Source organism: Amphiprion ocellaris, chromosome 5 (assembly GCF_022539595.1).
Source record: "Amphiprion ocellaris isolate individual 3 ecotype Okinawa chromosome 5, ASM2253959v1, whole genome shotgun sequence".
Classification (NCBI taxonomy): Eukaryota; Metazoa; Chordata; class Actinopteri; family Pomacentridae; genus Amphiprion; species Amphiprion ocellaris.
In genome coordinates, this window is record NC_072770.1 from 39,932,311 (window position 1) to 39,954,342 (window position 22,032).

At 41.9% G+C, this 22,032-nt stretch overlaps 1 protein-coding gene across 6 annotated transcripts in view; it reads left to right on the forward strand.

Moving 5' to 3' along the window:
• The first annotated feature begins 457 nt into the window (after positions 1 to 457).
• pik3c2b (phosphatidylinositol-4-phosphate 3-kinase, catalytic subunit type 2 beta) overlaps positions 458 to 22,032 on the forward strand; it is a 66,569-nt gene continuing 44,994 nt past the window's right edge. For 4 of the 6 annotated variants that reach the window (XM_055010628.1, XM_055010629.1, XM_055010630.1 and 1 more), the window contains exons 1-5: positions 458 to 588; positions 3,392 to 3,558; positions 3,971 to 4,099; positions 14,668 to 15,526; positions 19,690 to 19,790. In XM_055010628.1, coding sequence (XP_054866603.1) covers positions 4,044 to 4,099; positions 14,668 to 15,526; positions 19,690 to 19,790 — 1,016 coding nt within the window. In that variant the 5' untranslated portion in view covers positions 458 to 588; positions 3,392 to 3,558; positions 3,971 to 4,043. Of the gene's footprint in view, positions 589 to 3,391; positions 3,559 to 3,970; positions 4,100 to 13,008; positions 13,152 to 13,546; positions 13,700 to 14,667; positions 15,527 to 19,689; positions 19,791 to 22,032 lie in introns of those variants that run through there. The other 2 variants (XM_035956355.2, XM_035956356.2) reach the window with 2 other exon arrangements.

A 22,032-nucleotide genomic window follows, 5' to 3' on the forward strand; every position in this document is an offset into this window, starting at 1 on the left:
GAAAAACATTGAAGAACACATATATGTGCGTGTGTGTGTGTGTGTGTGTGTGTGTGTGTGTGTGTGTGTGTGTGTGTGTATGAGCTTGTAAATATAAATGTTGTGGGGACTCGAGAATTTATGGGGACAAAAATCGCGTCCCCACAAAGGTTAAACATTAAAACATGTAGTAGGGACGCAGACAAATGTCTCCTGTGAATCTGAGCCGCAGGGTTTATATACAGTCTATGATAGGAGCGCATGTCTTAGAAGTGACCATATCCGGTAAAATGTGTGTGAATGTGTGTGTCCCACAGCGCCCCCACAAAATATGCAGCCCGGTACTGCAGGTCGGGGGGCGGGGCTTCGTCTCACACACACACACACGCGCGGGCGCGCGCTCAGTGTTTATGCAAATGAGCTCCCTGTTCAGCCGCACCACAAGGGGTGGGGCTCCGCCACGCACGCGCGGCGTTTATGTAAAGGAGCAGGTGATTGACAGGTTCACAGACTGACGGTCTGTCAGCGGAAGCCTGGCAAAAACACAACAAAAAACGAACACGGAGGAGATAGAGAGGAGAACCGGAGTCACAGCCGAGGATAAAGTAGGTGAGTAACTCTGCTGGAATGTTTTATGTTAAGTTTAATAAGAAACAGCATGTGATTTATGTGGATTTAACATGAGTTTGGTGCTACATGGTAACTTTGTTAGCTACATAGTGGCTAAGCTAACTTTAGAGTCAGCAATCACGTTAGCTAAATCGCTATATGCTAATGCTAGTTATGCTAGATATACACGTTTCTTTGTAAGATATTTGTTTTGTGTGGTTAACCTCGCTTCATATCTTCGTTAAATACTTACATTCGTGTTACTGTGTCATCTACACATCGTTTATTTTTAATATTTTGTAGCATTACCTAAGATTACATATACAGTGTATGAGTTTGCTGTTACATGGGCTGCTGTTAGCTCAGTGATTATCTGTGTAAGCTAACGCGGCTAAGAGCTAATTACCATACTTTCTTAGCTAAACAGCGATAAGCTAACACTGGTTACATGAGGTATGCACTGTTTCTAAATAAATTATTTGTTTTGTGCAGACAGCTGCACTTCATATCTTTGTTAAACTGATATCTGAGCTGTAATGTCTGCTCCACACCGTTTGTTGAATATGTGATGCTGCACAGGATTATATATGCTGCCAGTGATGTGTAAAAGGCAGTTTGAGAGAAATAACTGTTCTGCTTCACACAAAGTAAGACATAAATAAGACTGTAAGTGTAAATAAAATAAATAATGGATGGTAGTTTACTTGTGTAGTACTGCAGTCACATTTTATCAAAAAGCAGAGCTGATTAATCAGTAACCTGATTAAAAGGAAAATAATTGTCAGCTATTCTGTTAATTGAATAATTATAAGTTTCTGGTTCCTGCTTCTTAAATGTGAGAATTTGCTGGGGGGTTTTGAGTATCATTTTACTGTAAATTGAATATCTTTGGTTGGTCTGACAAAACAAGACATTTAAGCATGTCACAATGGCTCTGAGAAACTGTAAGGGCATTTAAATATTTAAAAACATCTAGATTTTGTGACATTTTATAGACATCTTAAAGCATCGCTTAACCCTGTTTAACACAAATGGACAAATTTCAGGTGCGTCTTATGGAGTGTGGCAGGTATCATGGAGAAAGTTTTTAAAAAATTGTGCTCTCAACTTACAAAATTCATTTATGCTTCTGAATGTATAGCTGATGTACACTGATGTGGTCTGGTGTTTAGTTGCTTGTGCCTCCTGCACAAAGTGTCTTTAACCCTCCGTCCTCCATCCTCCAAGCACATACAGTTATGGAAAAATGTTTTCAGACTCCCTTAAAATTTTGCACAATCTCAAATGTTATCATGAAATATTTGTGTAAAAATCTTTGTGTTTCAAAAGGTGTCGCTGCATTAGACAGACACAAACATACAAATGATATTTTTTTTATTTATTGTTTACAAGAAAACTAACAAAACTAAATTCTTGACAGTTTCAATAGGTCAGTTCTCAACATTGTCAGTATCAAAGTCAACAAATAACAGAAAATGTGTTCTGAACAAAAAATAAATAAACCATCACATCATCAGATTAATATTTAGTAGTTCTGCCGTTAGCAGCAGTAGAGCTCAAATCCTGGATGGATGTTCTCCACCAGCCTTCACACTGTTGAGGGATCATCTGATACCATTCTTCTTCAATTACCACTTTTAATTCTTCTAAATTCTTTGGTTTATGCTTTGAAACAGACTTTTTGATAATCCACCACACATCCTCTATGGGTCTCATGTCCAGGGATTGAGCTGGCCACTCTAAGACCTGGATACTGCAGACAAGTTGTACTGGTCCTGGACGAGTTCTACTGGTCCTGGATGTGTTCAAGAGGCATTATCTTGTTGAAACATCCAGTTTGACCTCCATGGAAGAGAGCATGTGCAGGAGGCAGCATGTGGGTTTGGAGAATGGAACAATACTTAGCAGAGTTTAATGAGATGACCACCACCAGCAGCACCATGATACTGCCTCCACCGTGCTTGACAGTAGGTCATGTCCATGCTGGAGATAATGCTTCTCCTGGCCTTCTGCGTACCCTCACATTAGCAGGAGGAAGATAAAGCTGGAAACTGGACTCATCTGACCACAGAATCTTCTTTCAGTTCTTGGCTGTCCAGGTCTTGTGTTCTTGGGCCCAACAATGCTGGGCTAACCTCTGTCTCTGATTGGTCAGGGGCTTCTTGACAGCCTTGTAGGACTGTAAGCCATGCTCTAAAAGTCTCCAACTGCTGAAGGACTGCATCTGCACTTCCTGGCTATCTGGAAGCAGATGGACCCTTCCTGGCTGAGAATCTGTATCTTCAGGCGTGTTTCCTGCGTTAGGTTCTTTGTTTTTCCATTTTTGTCTCTGAAGAACTTTCAGATGTGCTGCTTTATATAGACATGAAGCACAGCAACAAAAATTGTGCCTTTTAATAAAAAGCACGACCTTCATTAGTGCATCACTGGTACCAAAAAGACCCAATACTTAATATTTCTTATGCGCTTTTATGAAACCAATCAGTTTTAAATCTTTAATGTCTTTTTTAGGATTCGTTTATTATTTTTGCTGTGACTGTACTGAAAGAAATGACACTTGAACACCTAAGAGTGATTTTTGTTGCAATATTTAACAAATGAATGGGGTGTCCGAACACTTTTTTCCACTACCGTATAAAAGAAGTGACAAAGTCATCAATGGTGAATTGGATTGATTTCACACTTAAACAAGGATTGAGGAGCAGTGAAACATGATATTTAGACACCATTAATTTGAATTGTAATAAATACTTTTGTCCCAAACTGTTTCAGAAGTATAACAGAACTGGTTTTGTTTCCCTAGATCTGAAAATGCTTGCGAGAGCAAATCATCTGTCACTTGAGGAGACTGATGTTTCTGAAGCAAGAATTGAGACACATAAGACTGATGATTTTCCCAGTCACAAGATGAAAGGAGAGTCACCAAAGAAACAGGGTCACCAAACTGGAGGTGCATCATTGGATAAACAGGTAAACATGACAGCCTGTTTTAATTCTGACATACGTTTTGCTGAGACAAGAACTTCCAGACACTTCAGTCCATCCTCTGACTGGCATCAGACACTTTGGGTGACCCTCACAAGGCCATCCAGGGGACCTCAGTTTGTTACAGAAAAGATTGTTTTAGTTGTTGGCACGCCACAAATGATGCATGATGCAAAAATAGTGACTAAATTTGATACACATATGTCATCCCCACAAAGTAAGTTATATCAAGATTCATCTGTGTGTTAACACTCAGAAGAGAAAATTTATCATTGAGTCCCCACAAATGTGACATAATGTATGAGTTACACACATCCCCACAATGTCAGGTATGTCTAAGGAAGTGTGTGAGGTATGCAGTGCTGCAGAATATTAAGTCAAGTCTTTGAATCTGCAGGAAACTGGAAATGTTGAGTCGACTAACATGTTCTGTGATGACTATGAGGATGTTCCCGATCGCAAGATGAAAGATGAGTCACCAAAGAAACAGGATCACCAAACTGGAGCTGCATCATCTGATGAACAGGTGAATATGGACATAATATTTTTTCTGTATTGTTGTATTTGCTGATAAACTCTCTTTAAAATATGATTTTGAACAAGCATGCTATATAGAGGGAACAAAATTGAATGAGTATATCATCAGATAATTAAATGTGTCAATTAATTAAATAGTTCAATAGTCAAATACTTTGTGAAATACACAATTACAGGTTTCATATACACTACCGGTCATATACACCCCCATTTTTTCAGTGTTTTATTGGAAATTCTGCATGTTAATGTCTCATTCTATTCTGAAATTAAAGCATGGAACAAATAAACATCCATCCATCCATCCATCCATTATCTATACACCACTTCTTCCTCACTAGGGTCATGGGGGGGCTGGAGTCTATCCCAGCTGACTCAGGTGAAGGCAGGGGACACCCTAGACAGGTCACCAGTCTGTCACAGGGCTACATACAGAGACAAACAAGCACTCTCACATTCACACCTACGGGCAATTTAGAATGATCAATTAACCTCAGCATATTTTTGGACTGTGGGAGGAAGCCGGAGTACCCGGAGAAAACCCACGCATGCACAGGGAGAACATGCAAACTCCGTGCAGAAAGATCCCGGGAAAGCCGGGACGTGAACCAGGGATCTTCTAGCTGCAAGGCGAAAGTGCTAACCACTACACCACTGTGCAGCCCTTGCAATTAAAAATATTTAAATTGAAATGGGAGTTGCACAGTGGAGCAGTGGTTAGTACTGTCACCTTGCAGCTAGAAGATCCCCGGTTCATGTCCCGGCCTTCCTGGGATGTTTCTGCATGGAGTCTCCATGTTCTCCCTGCTGAGTTGGTGATTTTAAAGTGTCCGTAGGTGTGAATGTTTGTCTGCATGTGTAGCCCTGTGATAGACTGTTACCTGTCCAGGTGAACCTGTGATAGACTGTTACCTGTCCAGGTGTCCCCTTCCTTCACCCGCAGTCAGCTGGGATAGAGTCCAGCCCCCCATGACCCTGATGAGGAGTAAGCAGTGTATAGATGATGGACGGATGGAAACCAAAATGTCTTCTAAATCTTTGACTCATCAAAGTACCACCTTTGTAGATATAAATTATCAGTATATAAATCCCTATATAAATTACCCTTCGTGAAACTACAGAATTTTGATGTGGACTTATTTATTCATTTATTGATTGATTTTTTTATTACTGTTTTTTATTTTTACAGTCAACACATAAACCACTCAACTCCTTTACTATGATTTTAGTAGAGCAGTTTCCAAACCTTAATATATGTATTTTTTTTTCTTTCAATTGAAAATCTGATAGGCCTGTCTTTAAAATAATATTTTTTTGCTCATTTAAATACAGTAAAAACATTATTTACAGCTTTAACCTCTTTTTTCAGAGTCAACATGGAAGCTACTACTTGTTTTCTATCATTTTACTAGATATTATCTGTGTTGTAACAAATTGGTGAATGTCTATAAAAGAACAATTAAAATATATATTTTTTTACCGTTTCCTACACCTAAATTTACATAATTTTTGTTTCAAACAACAACAAATATTAAAATATTGTTGTTTCCTTTGTGGGTTTTTTTTGTGCTAATTTAAATAGAAGGGAAAAGAATGTAATTTTACCAACAAACATTCTTTTAGATTTGTAAAAATGGCAGTATTTTTTATGTTGCCTTTTTCTAGTTTTCTAGTTAAAATTTTGAGACTTTGATTTTATTAAATTAGAGTGCAGATACCTTTGGATAGACTAAGGATGCAGACTTAGATTTGTACCATTTTCAGCTATTCGTTGGACTTGAACTATTTTAATTTTAATAAAAAACTGTAAAAATTGGGGCGTTCTATAACTTAGATTTAAACTGATAGTGTATGTATATATGTAAATACATACAAATAAAGCAAATGAGTTAATGTTGTAATTAATGACACATTTAATCCATTATTTAATGACATATTTATGTATGAAATTTTGTTCCAAAACACCCTCCATGACACTGCTGTTCACCTCATATTTTTTTCATAAACTCTACTCTATAATTTTTACTTGTGTTAGTTTCAAGTTTTTTTTCTTCAACATGTTGAATAGAAAAGATTAATCAGGGCTCCAGACTAACTTTTTTCCAAGAAGCACAGCGGCCTCTAACTTAAAATTTTAGGAGCACAAGCAGAAAATTTAGGGGTGCACACCGAAATTGACTTGTAAAGTAAATGTTCACATTTCCTCTCATTTTCATTGTATTACTGATAAATACTTGAAATATAAATGCAGAAACTATAATGTTTTCAATTCACATTTTATTGTGCAGCAGTTGACGCAACATAACTAGAAAAGCACTCAGAGAGCTCAGTCCTCCTCCAAGGCTGCTCAGCTGATGGATAATTTCCGACGGATGAAATCTTTTATAAAAAATGACCTTGTGCTGAGCACAGGCATGTGTTATGCATGTGCATGTTATGTATTCATACAGAATTGCATGGAAATTACTCTTATAAAGGTCTGTTGATCAGTTCATCAATTTTGCCAAGCCTTTGCTGCTGTTAAAATTACTGTTCCCTTAATGCTTTTGTTTTGAAGGCGTATTTTTAATGGTACGGACTTTTATTTTGTCACCATTCCAGCGGCACAGGAAATGTTAATCTAAGAAGCGGTTTCTTGACATGACAAAGACGTTGCCGAAAAGTCAGAAAATTCACATATAGATGAAAGAAAACGGTTCCAGCTGTTGCTGTCTAGCAAAGGATGTGTCTAAACTTAGAAGCAGCTGGAATGGAGACAAGCTCTGACTGTGTTTCCTGAAGAAAGGAGGGAAGGACAGAAAGGTGAATCTGTGTTCAAAATAAGGCTGACAGCTGAACGTAAATAAAGGCTTTGTGAACCATCAGGAGCTTCACCGTTATTCGCCCCCATAGACTGTATATAAAGATGGACATAGCATCCGTGACGTCACCCGTTGGTTTCTGCACTGAGAAATTGAAGCCTCTTCCTGGTTGACATCTTGGATTTTTGGAGCCAGTGAAGACAACAAGGGCGGAGCCAGAGAGCAGCGATTGGTCAGACTGACTGAGAGCCGAAGATTCTCTGTCCCGCCCACATTTACGGCTTCTGCTGTTTACCTGCTGCTGCTAACAACGTTAGCATCCAAAAGTGAAGATAAACTCTACAGCTAAGTCATTTTTGTAACTAGTTGTACTCTTCTCCACATCTGGACAACATCACATATAAAGCAGTGAAGTTACTGTAAGTTAATATCAAACTATAACATCTGATATAAACATGTTCTAACGTCGTGTTTTAAAATTGTTCTGTAAATCTGAGGTTTCCTCATTTAGTGCTAATGCTACATCAGGTTAGTCAGTGTCATAAACTAGGTAACTGTTAGCTGTAGCTAAGTCTCCTGCAGATCACAGCTGATCAATCATAACGGATTGATAAGTGCTGTTTTAATGATCAGCAGATATAAATAAATCTACGTTAATGTTCCTCCACAGAACTGTTACTGATGAATGTTAATCTCTCAGTTCAGTTCTGAGTTAGTATCTCTGTTCTTTGCTTCAGTTTTTTCTCTACAACTGTCTATGATGAGATAACTGTGGAGCTCATGCTAATGATACATTAGAATAAAATAGAAGAAACTTTTTTGTCCATCCAAGGCAGTAAAATGGTCTTTAGCCTCAACCAGGAAAAGAAACATTTCCAGAAGATTAAAAAATAGAACAAAATACAACACTATTGTGTTCCATTCATATCCTGCTGTGTTCACTCTGGTATTTAACGTTCCAGCAGTTGGAATGAAAGAACCTTGTGGACCTTTTCCTCACTGTTAGTGTCTTTTCCTACCAGTCTTGGTCTGGATCATTGGGAACATCTGGTCTGATGGACTGAGAGCTACAGAGAGCATGAACATCCAGCTGTGGTTGTCTGAAGAGTCTTTTCTCCTTCATCACTGTGAGGAAGAGCAGCACTGATGTCCTCCTCATCCTTCCAGTAATAACAATAATGCTGCAGATTCAGCTCCTCTCTTCATAATACAACTTGTCTTGTTACTTTTCAGTTTTTACATTTCACTGTCAGCAACACATTATTTATTTCATCCATTTATTATATGTGTTTAAACGTCTTTACAGTTCACAATTGTTAAATAATGTAGTTTTTAAATGTGCCGTAAAGGAAATAATGAAGCTCTTGACCTGAATGTGTTGATGTTTTAATGCTGCACATCTGCTATAAATAACATGGACTTTTTATATTTTATTTCTGCTCCAACAGCAGAGATGCAGTTAAAGGTGATAAATGGAACCTGTGAATACTAAGAACAGAGAATAATAAACAGCTGAAACAGTTGGTCTGTCCGTCTGTAAGTGAAAGTTAAACAGGAAGTGGCTCACTGAGGATGTCGTCCATTCAGTCTCCTTCTTCACAACCAGATGAGGTTTTCCTTCTGTTGGCTTCACTCAGAAGATCCTCACAGTGAACATGAGACACCTGAGATGAAGACAGACGTCACAGTATCTGCATCAACAGCAGAGGTTCATTTTAAAGTATTCCTGGATAGATTTCCTATTTCATATATTTTTCCAAGCACTGAAAGACAGAAAGGCCTGTAGTCACTTTAGCTTTAAGGGAGAGGATTTTATTATCCAGCTTATCTGTGCTGTAATTTAAATGTAATAACTGTAGTGTTCATCATTACTTTGGTCATGTTCTGGGAGGTTATTTTTCTAATCTGCACTAAGATGTACTACAACATGTGAATCAGTCATTAAACAACGTTAATGACTAGAGAGCAGATTTACTGTTTTCTTCACTTTAACTTCAGAGACTCAGATATTCAGGACTACTGACAACACAGAACCTTAACCTCACTGTTGTAATCACATTTAGGTTTTCTAAACGTTACCATTAATGTGAACCAGCATCTCCATGAACAGTTTTATTAACTAAATGCACCACATTACAGTAACACAACACACTTCAGCTGTTTACATGAAACTCAACACAAACATCGTTAGCTTAATGCTACGTTAGCTTTAATCAGGCTACGACTGAGCAGCTAGCTCGGTTAGCATCGCTAACATTAACACTAATATTTACTGGATGCTAACTCTCTTCTCTGGTCAACACACACAGAAATAAACTCCACCAACATCTGGAGTGCATGGCACACATTATATCTGACACTAAAGCTGCATATAAAGTACATTAAAAGCGGCACCGATACGAAAATAAACATTAACTTACTGAACTATCAGAGTCCTTTCAGTGTCTGCTGGTAGAATCAGCTGAAGGCAGAAAACTGGTTAAAACAAGCCAATAGGCAGGAAAACTGTCTGTGAAAAAGGTTCTGCTGCTCCACCGATAAATAAAACAACAGTTATTATATCAGAATTAATCCAAACGAGGAGAGCAGAGTCTCTGCTGCCTCCTCCATAGGACCTGTCAATCATTCCAGACCAAACTGTCAATCAAGTAGTCCCGCCCCCTGGCTTCTCAAAACTTTAACGCTCTATAAAAAAGTCAATATTGATTTATTTTAAGATCAGCCACCTGATCTCTCGTTTTGACCATGAAAACTAACGAAAAAAAAATCCTGAGCCGTAGAAAAGCAGTCTATCAAATTTGAGGTTTTCCTGTGATGAATTGGGGTCTATGGAGCTTTTTGGAGCCAGGCCCTGGTTGACGGTGTGATATTGCAAGTTTCTGATACTTCCGGGTAGGCTTCATTTTTGAAGCCAGACGCTTGGTCCATCATTATATACAGTCTATGTTCGCATCCCCGCTCTCACACACATCGGCCCGCCTTCTTCTTCTTTGGTGTTCGTCTCCTTTCTTCTTCTTTTGGAGTTAATGTCGGTTGGCAAACCAGCTCATTTCATTACTGTCAACTACTGGGCTGAAGTGTGGAGCAGAAGTTTGTCAGCAACAAAAAATATTCAATAATAATTTTTAAAAATCTGCAAATTTACTGGTCGCACATGCGTGAGTAGATGAAAAATTTCTCGCACTGTCTCAAATTTTAGTCGCAAAATGCGATCATTTAGTCGCAGTCTGGAGCCCTGGATGGTGTTCAGCTGCTTCAGTCAACAGTTTGTTTTCATTGGAAAACAATTGTATGAGGAAAATACAATGTATGACGGCAAAAAGCTGCTACTGTAAATGATGTAAGACAGGAATGCTAGTAGAAAACTGTTAAACATGCGTTAATATATTTATTTTATTGATCAATGCAGCTGATTATTTCTAACAGCTGCACATCAGAGCTGTTAAACTATAAACTTCATATATTTAAACATGATGTGGTATTGAAGCGCATTTTGGTCTGACACTGTCTCATAATGAAGGAAATCACTTTCATTTTGGACAAATCAAGGTGAAACTAAAGTTACTGATTGAATATTCTACTTGGGGGAGCGGGAGGTCGGCGGATCGATCCCCGGTGACGGCAAAGGTTCGAATTGGCCGGTTCCGCAGCTCGGACGCGGCGGGACAAAAGAAACGATGAAAACAAAGCACGTTAACGGGTACAGTTCCATTACATGCGTGTAATAGTACCATTACATGCGTGTAATAGTACCGTTACATGCAGAGTATAACCATTCAAAATATTGCCCTGTCATACTGCAGTATAAATATACACACAAACTGCTAAAATTATACATAAATTATACATGTATTCTGTATTTACTGATGTGCATGTACTCTTTGTACACTGGGATACATGTACTCCATGTATAGTAATATACATTTACATTCTCTGTGTAGTAGATAAATGTACTCTGCTTTACTTCCATAACTCTACTAACAGACTGTTTCCCTCTAGGAGGCTGTGCAGCATCAGATCCAGAACCAGAACCTCTAGATTCCATCTGCATCTCAGTGAACATCAGCTTCTAATAGAACTCTTATTCCATGTTAGGAATTTAACTTTTACATTTATACAGTCTGACTGATGTCCTCATCTACTCCTCAGTTATAATACTTATTTATCATTAACTTTCATGACTAATAATACTACTACCAGTATTATTAATACTAATACTACAACCGGTACTAATAATACTACTAATAATACTACTACCAGTATTATTAATACTAATACTACAACCAGTACTAATAATACTACTAATAATACTACTACCAGTATTATTAATACTAATACTAATACTACAACCAGTACTAATAATACTACTAATGATACTACTACCAGTATTATTAATACTAATACTACAACCAGTACTAATAATACAACTAATAATACTACTACCAGTACTATTAATACTACTATTAATACTACTACCAGTACTATTAATCACTACTAATAATACTACTACCAGTACTATAAATACTACTACTAATACTGCTACCAGTGCTATTAATACTACTACTAATACTACTACCAGTGCTATTAATAGTACTAATACTACCACTACCAGTACTATTAATTCCTCGGATCAGTTTAAAAATGAAGGAGAAAGTTTTAGTGAATCTCAGTGAAAGTTTCTCAGAGGAACATGTGATCAGAATCAGTAAAGTTCTGGTTCCGTCTCAGTGAACTGAGATTATTGAGGGCTTTCAGATTCTGATGTTTTCATGGATTAACCCTCGTGTCTTCCTGTGGGTCAAAATTGACCTGTTTAAAAGTTTGAAGATGTGGGAAAAAATATATTTTCACGGGGAAACTTCTGATGTCCACATTTTCAACATTTTTGGGAAATCTTTGAACATTTTTTGGTGGAAGAAAAGAAATGTTAAAAATGTTTCTTCAAGAACATTCACAAAAAATCAACCAAAATCCAGCAAATTTCGCAGGATTTTTGTTGATTTTTATGTGAATGTTCTTAAGAAAATATTAGAAGTTTTACTGATATATATGGAATCACTTTAGATATTTTTAGGATTTTTTGGAAGATTTTTACTCATTTTTTGAAAATATTTACAAGAATTTTCTTGCCAAATTTGGGGGATTTTTTTGAAATAGAACTTTTAAGGGAAACTTTTAAGGAATTATTGAAATTTTCTTCCTGAAGGTTTTGCAAATTTTCAGAAATTTGGGGAAATTTTTTGCTGAATTTGGGGATTTTTTCAGACAAAGAAACAGTATTTTTGGTTCCTGTAAATGAGGACAACAGGATGGTTAAAGTTCTGCTGCTGATCTGTTCATGTCAACAGAACCAGTCCGACCCGCTGGAGGAACCTTCAGCAGAGTTCAGTCTGAATGGTTCTGATCCAGAGTTTGTTGTATTTCAGTAACGGTACCAGAAATCCTCCGGTCTGGAAAACCCAGATGTGGATCCTGGAGGAACATCTGGAACCAGCTGCTTGTTGTGTTGTGGTTCTGGTTTTTCTTTTTGTGTCTGGTTTTATTGTTCATTGTATGATCTTGTCTGTGTTTCTGCTTTGTGCTTTTTTTGTAGTTTGTGTCTGTTTTCTACACTTTCATTTATCAGACGCTTTTATCCAAAGACATCCATCTGAGAGTAGATCCACCACATCACGGATCTATTCAGGAGGAAACTACCTGGATTAGAACCATAGAACAGGTTCTAGAGTGGTACCAGGGCTGTGGTGTCTACAGGAAGTGAGGGAGATAACAGGACGTTTATTTATTTTTAGTCCAAAACCTTGCTGGATGTTTGTCTCCCAGCAGCAGCCTGTATTTTACTGGATGCTGGTCGGTAACAAACATCCAGATAGTCTGGATTTCTGGATCAGAACCATAGAACAGGTTCTAGTGAGGAAACGGAACCGGTGTTGACAGGAAGTGTTTTATTGTGAAGGGCACCGGAAGTGTGAGTGTGTTTCCGGAACTTGACCACTGGGAGTCTGACGCAGAGTCCCGGTTCTCGCCTCGTTCCGGCTTCAGAGCTGCGGAGGTCCGCTTTGTTTCGCCGCTAACGGACCGGACGCAGCGGACCGGCGGCCCGGTTCTGAACTGGAGCAGACGCGTCCAGGACCGTTCCTCTTCTGGTAGCCGACCGGAGCTGTGGGGCTTCGGTTGGATTCTGGGAGAAAGTAAAGCGCTTTAAAATGGCTCCCGCCGCCCGGTGGCCATAACGGACAGCAGGTAAGAACTGCACACCTGCGCCTTGCCGCCGGTCGCCGCTGGTAGCTGCACCGGAACTCCTTCTGGAGCTTTGTGTCCGGTCGGTTCCGCCACTGCTCCGGGGGACCGTCAACCAGAGTCCGGTCAGATTTCCGGCGGTTGAAGCGGAGCCACCGCTCCGTGGACCGGGCCTCCGGTTCGGCGGGGATCCGCACTTTTTACTGTGTTTTAGGGGGAACTGGTAAATGCAGTTCATAGCTGGCCGCCGTTAATCGGTGTTACCGGAGCAGAGCTCGGTTCTCAGGCTCTTCGGGCAGAAAGTGGGTGAGAATCGGTAAAATGCAGGAAGGACCGGCTGGTCCGGTACCGGAGCTTCACTGGTAGTCAGCACCGGGGCACCTGCAGGATCCTCCGCCGAACCGGAGGCCTGTTTCGGGACCGGCCCCTCCGAACACCTGACACCTGTCCGCCTCTGAGCATGCGCACTGAGTCTGCTCTAACTGGAAAACCTGATTTCAAACATCTGCAGGCGTTCAGGTGAACCTACGTCACAACAAACAAACAACCAGGTGTGATATGACGTCATGCACCCTTGGATCAGATTTATTGATGATCAATCGGTGATTTATAGAAAAAACAGCTGTGATCAGACTAGAACAAATGTTTGTTTACTTTATATTTATGGTTGTTTACTTTGTAAATTTTTCTTTATATTTATGGTTGTTTACTTAATATTTATGGTAGTTTACTTCATGTTTATGATTGTTTACTATATGTTTATAGTTGTTTACTTTATGTTTATGCTGTGGAACATCAACCCTGATGTTCTGTCAGCGATAATCTTTGGACTGAGATCAGCCACGGTGTGTTTTATTGGTGTTTATCAGCCGTGTTGCCGTGGAGACGAAGCTGTTGCAGCAGTCAGACAGGATAAACAGATGGTAGAGTCATAATGATTGATTATTGATCGAACCTGTTAGCGTCAGCACTGAGGTTAACCTGTCAGGTGAGTCATTCAGGAGAAAGTTCAGACGGAAATAAACACAAGACAGAAACATTCAGATGGACAGGAAACATGTAAAGAACAACAAACACAGAAATCAGGTGTGATGGTTCAGAGCCGAAGAAGGAAAATGATTAAAACTGATCAATAGAACATTTAATCAGAATTTAAGAACATTTCGAACTGTGACAGAACACAGAACCATTAAACAGAGGTCCATACAGAACCGGAGCTTTTCTCCTGGAAATGGTTCCTTAGAGAACCTGCTTCTGGTGTTCTTTGGGAACCGCTGATGGTGCCTCAAGGGACCATTTGTGATGGTTCTTTGAGGCACCTTTGGGGGTTCTTTAGAGAACGTCTTGTCGCTGTTTTTGGAACTACAACTATTTTTTGCAGTGATGCTATAAAAGAACCATTTTAGTTCCACAAAGAACTTTTTAGCAACAGGTTCCTGAAGAACCCTTGTTGGTTCCAGTTAGCATGTTGATGTTTCTTCACGTGTCTGTGGTTCTAAGTTCTGTCTTGTGGTTCTAGCGGCACCAGGATGTCGGCGGCTCAGACCCAGAAGGAGGCCAGCGAGGCGGGCTGGAGCTGCCTGGAGGCTCTGGGTCTCAGCCAGAAGGAGCTGGTTCTGGCTGAGGCCCTGCAGATGGAGTACGACGCCCTCTCCAGGCTCAAACAGGACAAGAGCGGAACCGACCCGGCCGGACCTCCGCCTCCAGGCCAAACCCGCTACAAGACCCCGAACCCCTCTGTGGAGCGCCCCCGACCTACCCCTGGCCAGCCAGGCCCAGCGGCCGGCGAAGGCGGCCTGCTGAGGGGCCTGTCTGGGTCCGACCCCTCCCTGAACCAGCCGGGAGGCTCCCAGTCGGCGCTGTCCGTCCTGGCCAGAGCGCCGCCCCCCCAGGGAGGCCATGGCAAAGAGTCCCTGTACATCCTGGATGGTCCGAACCTCAGCAAGTTCAGGCACTCTTCAGGTTCTGGCCTCAGAGATTCTCCTGGATCTGGCTCAGGGTTTCTCATCAAAGGCTTCCCCGCTCTGCCGGACGACGTTCCCCCTGCCTTACCCCCGAGGAACCCAATCCTGCCGCCGTTGGAGAACCCCTTCCTGCCCCCTCGAGGGTCCATGCTGGCCCGAGACGTGAACCTGTTCACGCCCGACGTAGATCCGCCCAAAGTGCCGCCGGCGGAGCTGAACTACGACAACATCAACGACTCACTGACCCGACTCAACGACAGCCGGCCGGTGCTGCCGCGAGGTCGCAGGGCCAACGGGGACCAATCAGGGAAGCCTGTGGCTCGCAGCAAGACCCTCCCCCCTCAGGTGCCTCCCAGGACGTACGTACCTGTTCCCAAGACCAGCAAGAACCAGCGGAGAGTGTCGGCTGACCCGGTAAGAACTAGAACCAGCTGCTACTTGTTCCCAGTCAGTAGATCTGAGTGTTCTCTGATTGGCTGAAGGTCAGACATGTTGTTTTTTAATTAGAACTATTTTACAGGAGAGAAAAAATAAAAACATTCAAGCAGATGAGGTGAATGTTGAAGAACCCAACAGATCTCAGATGTTCTAAACAAACGTTTGTAAACCAGTCAGACTGCAGAGGTTACCTCCAGCTTCAGACGATGATTCATTACTGACTCAAATTCACTTTAAAGTTTCTCTTCAGAACCAGCTGAAGAACATCAGTTATGGTTCATCTATTCATTCATGCTTCTTCTGTGAAACATCAGTGGAAAGTTTTCAGCATCGTTTCTCAGCGGCGTCTTTTTGTTCCATCAACAGCAGAAACTTAAAAATTAATCTGTTCACACGTTAAACATGAAGAAGCCGTAAACAATTCCAACCTAAAACATAAAACGTCTTAAAGTTCTACTGGAAAAAACAGAAGCTGGATGTCTTTATTTTTATTTCTGCACAGATTTAGCTCCTGAATTCTTCTAAAAACACATCACTGGATCATTTCTCTGTTCACTGTTCATTTCCTGTTTCAATTTGGAAACATTCAGTAAAATCAGCCTCATCTGCTGTTAATTAAATCTGAAGACGACATGAAACAGCTCTGGACACAGACCTCCAACATCTAGACCTCCATGAACATCTGGACCTCTATGAACATCTAGACCTCCATGAACATCTAGACCTCCATGAACATCTGGACCTCTATGAACATCTAGACCTCCATGAACATCTAGACCTCTATGAACATCTAGACCTCTATGAACATCTAGACCTCCATGAACATCTGGACCTCTATGAACATCTAGACCTCCATGAACATCTAGAACTCTATGAACATCTAGACCTCTATTAGGGGCTTTCGACCAAAGAGCACCAGGTGCTAGGTTGGTTCAAAGTTGAAAGCCAGTGCTTTTTTGGTTCAAATCTCGTGCCGCCCCAGAACGGGTTTGTGTTTCCATTCGGAAGGAGCAAAGTTGGAGCTGCGTCATTGCGCCACCACAAAACGTGTGTACGTCACTGCGTACGTAGCCGTTCAACAGTGTTCGCGCCGTACGGAAACCCACACAACAACAATGGAGGACTTCATTGGAGTGGTGTTCATGGCTTTGCTAGTGTGTGTCGCCATCGCTGAACAGCAAAACCTTCTGTTAGGGGTTACCCATCGGCGTCGCTGTTCCAATGCCCGGCGATCACGTTTGAGAAGAAAGGTAATTATCAAAGACGTTTGGATACTTAACAGTAAACGTGTTAGCGTTAGCTTAGCTACTTAGCTTCAACTACGCTTGCATTGATTACTTAGCGGTTAAACACGCGCAATAAGTTGATGATCATATCTATGTTTATCTTTTTAGATGTTTTTAGATGTCACCCCGCCCCCTGCCCGTGACATGCTCGGCTCTCAACTCTGGCCAAATCTGGCCCAGCAACGAGTTGGTGCCCGAAAAAGCCCCAGTTTTTGGAGCCCGGAGCCGCAGCTCCGGTGGTGGAAAGACAAAAAACCGGCGCCAAGTCGGGCACTGGCTCCGACTCCGAACGGGCTCCACCCAGGTCGAAAGCCCCTATATGAACTCCAGGTTCTGGTTCCTACCAATGAGTCCACATCAACATTTAGTCTAAACATCTAAAAACTGGAACCTTGTCTGGTCCAACTTTAACACATCAGGTTCTACTGATGCTAGAACCTCAACAGTTGGAGAAATGTGGACCAAAGACTGGATTTTAGTAGAAACATGGATCCACCCATAGATAAACACTGACTTTATGGAGACACTAGACCAGCCTGGATCGGAGGTTTTGTACTTGTTTTCCATCTTCAAGTCCAATAGTTAAACTGATTCTCTGCTGGATCCATTAAAGGGTTCTGATCTAGTATAAACTCTTCTGTCTGATCTCTCCACAGTTCATGGATGTTGGTTTATTCCTGGAGATACTGAACCTTTAAAATGTGAGGGTAAAATTGTAAAACTTCCAGGTCTGAAAAAGTTGTCAGAATATTTTCCAGAAGGTAGTTTTAAGCCCAGTGAGCTCCATGAGGCCTGCAGCAGCATGTTTCCTGTAGTCACACTGATCCAGCTTCAGATTCCAGAAACGTGAGTCTGTTGGATAGTTTCAGCAGCTGCATCCTGACCAGCAGTCAGAGGATCACACCGTTTATTCTCAGCCTGCAGTGTTTGTGTTCAGTTTCCTCCCAGTTCACAGCTGCTGTGGAAACCAGTCAGACCAGTTAAACCAGCTGGAACATGACCATCACAGACACAGTGTTTAAGTCCATCAATAAACTGAATCCAGGTCAGTTTGTTGTAGAAGCAGGTCTGTGACTAAAGAAAATCTGTTAGGATTCATTTAACCTTAAAGTCAGACTCTGTACCTTCAGTTAGTAATAATTTATTGGACTAATAATAAGAGACAGAATGTGTTGGTTAGAAAATAAAGATGCAGAAAATCCCATCTGATGATCGATTCCTACAGAAAACACTCTTCATATATTAAAATTAGCATTAATATTATTATAGTATAGTAGTTCTGGTGGGAACTGGGGTGGGCGGGGTTGGGTTTTGGGTGGCGGGTGGATCCTCGTGCCCCGGGCTGCCTGGGTCGGTCTTGGTGCGCTGGGGGTGTCGGTAGCTGCTCTCTCTTGTTCTCTGGGTCTGCGTGGTTCATGGTGACCCCGGTGGCTCTCCAGGGACCCCGGTGGCTCTCTGGGTCTGCGTGGTTCACGGTGGCCCCGGTGGCTCTCTGGGGGCGCCGCCCTGTGGCTGCTGTGGCCCGGGGTGAAGGGGTGCCCTGTTGGCTTGGCCCTGCCTGGCCGTGATTGCTGTTCTGGGCTTCGGGGTCCTTCACACTTGCGTGTTTGACCAGGTCTCACCAGCTCCTGTCGAGTCCCATTGACAGCGAATGATGGGACCCACCAGAATGTGCTGAGAATCTCTCCAGAGTCTCTACACTAAACTCATTCTCTTTTTCACTGGTATCCTCTTCCGGCCTATTCTATTCTGCACTGTCAAGACATCCACAATTATGGTGTTCAATACCGTTTATTTATTTATTGAATCTCTTTTTTGTTGTTGTTGTTTTTCTTGTTTTATCGATGGGTAGTTAGTAGTTGGGAATAACACAGCACCTGACACTCTTTACTTGTTATAGCACTGCCTATTAGTTTCTATCCCTGTTCATTAGGGCTGCCACAAACGACGCGTCGACGAATCGCCTGAGCACGATACGTCATCAAAAGCGGAAGTGAGCGCGCAATGCAACAGAAATCACTGTCCGAGTGGAGCGCGGAACACGCATGGACATCCGCGCTGTATCGTGCATATATAGTATATGCACGATGCGGCGCGGATGTCCGCGCTGTATCGTAAATGCGGATGTCCACGCTGTATTGTGCATATATAATATATGCATATACTATATATGCACGATACAGCGCGGATGTCCATGCGTGTTCCGCGCTCCACTCGAACGGTGATTTCTGTTGCATTGCGCGCTCACTTCCGCTTTTGATGACGTATCGTGCTCAGGCGATTAGTCGACACGTCGTTTGTGGCAGCCCTACTGTTCATCCTGTTCGTCCTGTTTCGTCCAGTCCAGTCTTTGTTTCCGCCACACATCACTGAGGTGTAGCACTGCCCTCCCTGGCTTATAATAGGGAACTCTAATAAAGAATGTCTGCTTAGCTTTCAGGGAGGGCCGGTGATGGTCACACACATGCACTAAATATTAAAATATTTGGCTGCAAGACTAAAATATGCATCAATCTCATATAATGTTGACACCTCTTTTGTGGAGTTAAACAATGAGAATAAATGCAGACAAATTAGGAAAAAAAATTATTATAGTATTATGATAGCATTAGTATTATAGTTATTATTATGATTAATGTTCCGTCAGGTTTTAGATCTGTTCCACGGTGAATATCATTCTGTAGCAGCACGTAGAAAATTCTGTTTCAAATCTGATCCCTGTCATCAGTGGAGCTCTGCTTTGATTGGCTGCTCTGGTTAGCTGTCCTCTGATTGGCCGCTGTGGTTAGCTGTCCTCTGATTGGCCGCTGTGGTTAGCTGTCCTCTGATTGGCTGCTCTGTGTGTGTCCACAGGTGTCTCTGGGCTCCAGGATGAACGGGTTTGGATACGAGCTGTTCCAGGTGTCGGAGGAGAGGGACGAGGAGGTGGCGGCTTTCTGCCACATGCTGGACGTGTGAGTAAAGTTTTATTCAATAAAATCTATCAGAGATATGGAACACCAGAAGATCAATTGATGTTGATCAATCAGCTGTTAGAAGGAACCAATGACTGCTCATCACTGGAACTATGTCATCATCACAGCAAAGACAGACATGATCCCACCTCCGTGCTTCACTGTCAGGACTCTGCATCCACTGTGGTAGTCCTGGTCAGGTTCTCACCAAACATCTGTACTCCATCTGAGCCCAACTCATTGATCTTCATCTGACCAAAGAATGTTCTCCAGCATCCATCAGGCTTCTTCTCATGTTCTTCATCAAACTTTCATCTGGAAGTTTAGTTCTGAGCAGCAGCCAGGTTTAGTTCTGGTCCTCTGTCCATAGAGGCTGATGTTCTGAAGGTTCCTTCACACTGTCTGAGCTTCACACTAACTCTGGTTTCCGTTGTTAACCCCTGAGCCAAGTCTGAAGCAGCTGCCGTCTGTTTTTACAGCTGGATGGAGAAAGTAGTTCACTGTCTGTGGAGTCATTTTAGGAGCTCTGATTAGTGGTACTATGGCTTCTTCTAGACCTCCTGATTAGTGGTACTATGACTCCTTCTATACCTCCTGATTAGTGGCACTAAAACTCCTTCTATACCTCCTAATTAGTGGCACTATAACTCCTTCTAGACCTCTTGATTAGTGGTACTATGACTCCTAGACCTCCTGATCAGTGGTACTATGACTCCTTCTAGACCTCCTGATCAGTGGTACTATGACTCCTTCTAGACCTCCTGATTAGTGGTACTATGACTCCTTCTATACCTCCTGATTAGTGGTGCTATGACTCCTTCTATACCTCCTGATTAGCGGTACTATGACTCCTAGACCTCCTGATTAGTGGTACTATGACTCCTGCTAGACCTCTTGATTACTGGTACTATGACTCCTTCTAGACCTCCTGATTAGTGGTACTATGACTCCATCTATACCTCCTGATTAATGGTACTATGACTCCTATACCTCCTGATTAGTGGTACTGTGACTCTTTCTGGACCTCCTGATTAGTGGTACTGTGACTCCTTCTAGACCTTCTGATCAGTGGTGCTGTGACTCCTAGACCTCCTGATTAGTGGTATTATGACTCTTTCTATACCTCCTGATTAGTGGTACTATGACTCCTTCTAGACCTCTTGATTAGTGGTGCTATGACTCTTAGACCACCTGGTTAGTGGTACTATGACTCCTTCTAGACCTCCTGATTAGTGGTACTATGAATCCTTCTAGACCTTTTGATTAGTTTTACTATGACTCCTAGACCTCCCGATCAGTGGTACTATGACTCCTTCTGTACCTACTGATTAGTGGTACTATGACTCCTGCTAGACCTCCTGATTAGTGGTACTATGACTCCTAGACCTCCTGATTAGTGGTACTAGGACTCTTTCTAGACCTCCTGATTAGTGGTACTATGACTCCTTCTATACCTGCTAATTAGTGGTACTATGACTCCTTCTGTACCTCCTGATTAATGGTACTATGACTCCTTCTATACCTGCTGATTAGTGGTACTATTCAATTCAATTTTATTTATATAGCGCCAATTACAGTGAAATTGTCTCGAGACGCTTTACAGAACCCATATGCCTGACCCCCAGAGCAAGCCAAAAGGCGACGGTGGCAAGGAAAACACCCTTTTAACAGGGAAAAAAACCTCGAGCAGAACCCGGCTCTAATGTGGGGGGACCTATCTGCCTGCTGGCCGGGTGGGTTGAGAGGGAAAGAGGAGGTAGAGAGGTAGAGGGTTACAGGTAGAGGGTTAGAGTTGGAGGTAGAGGGACAGAGACAGAGAGGTAGGGGGGGACACAAGGACCATAAAACACACAGTATAATACATGCATGATACGACAGATGATACGTGCAAAGTACAACTAACATGGAAACTAATTGTAGTTTACTTCTATGGTGTACGGCTCTGGCATTAAATATACTACATATATAGCTGGTGGTAAATTCAAAAATATGTAGATGAGCAAATCAAGTATAGTAAGAGCAATGCAGAGTAGATTGATGGAAATGGGCAGCTGGAGGTGGGAGAACAAACACACATCTGAAGCATCCAGCTCTGGGACCAGGGACACTCGGAGAAAGGACACAGAAAGAAACAGAGTGAGTGTAATGCAATAATGGTATATATAGTAAATACATAGGTAGTTAGAGAAGGGCTCAGTGCATCCAGAGAGGTTCCCCAGCAGCCTAGGCCTATAGCAGCAGA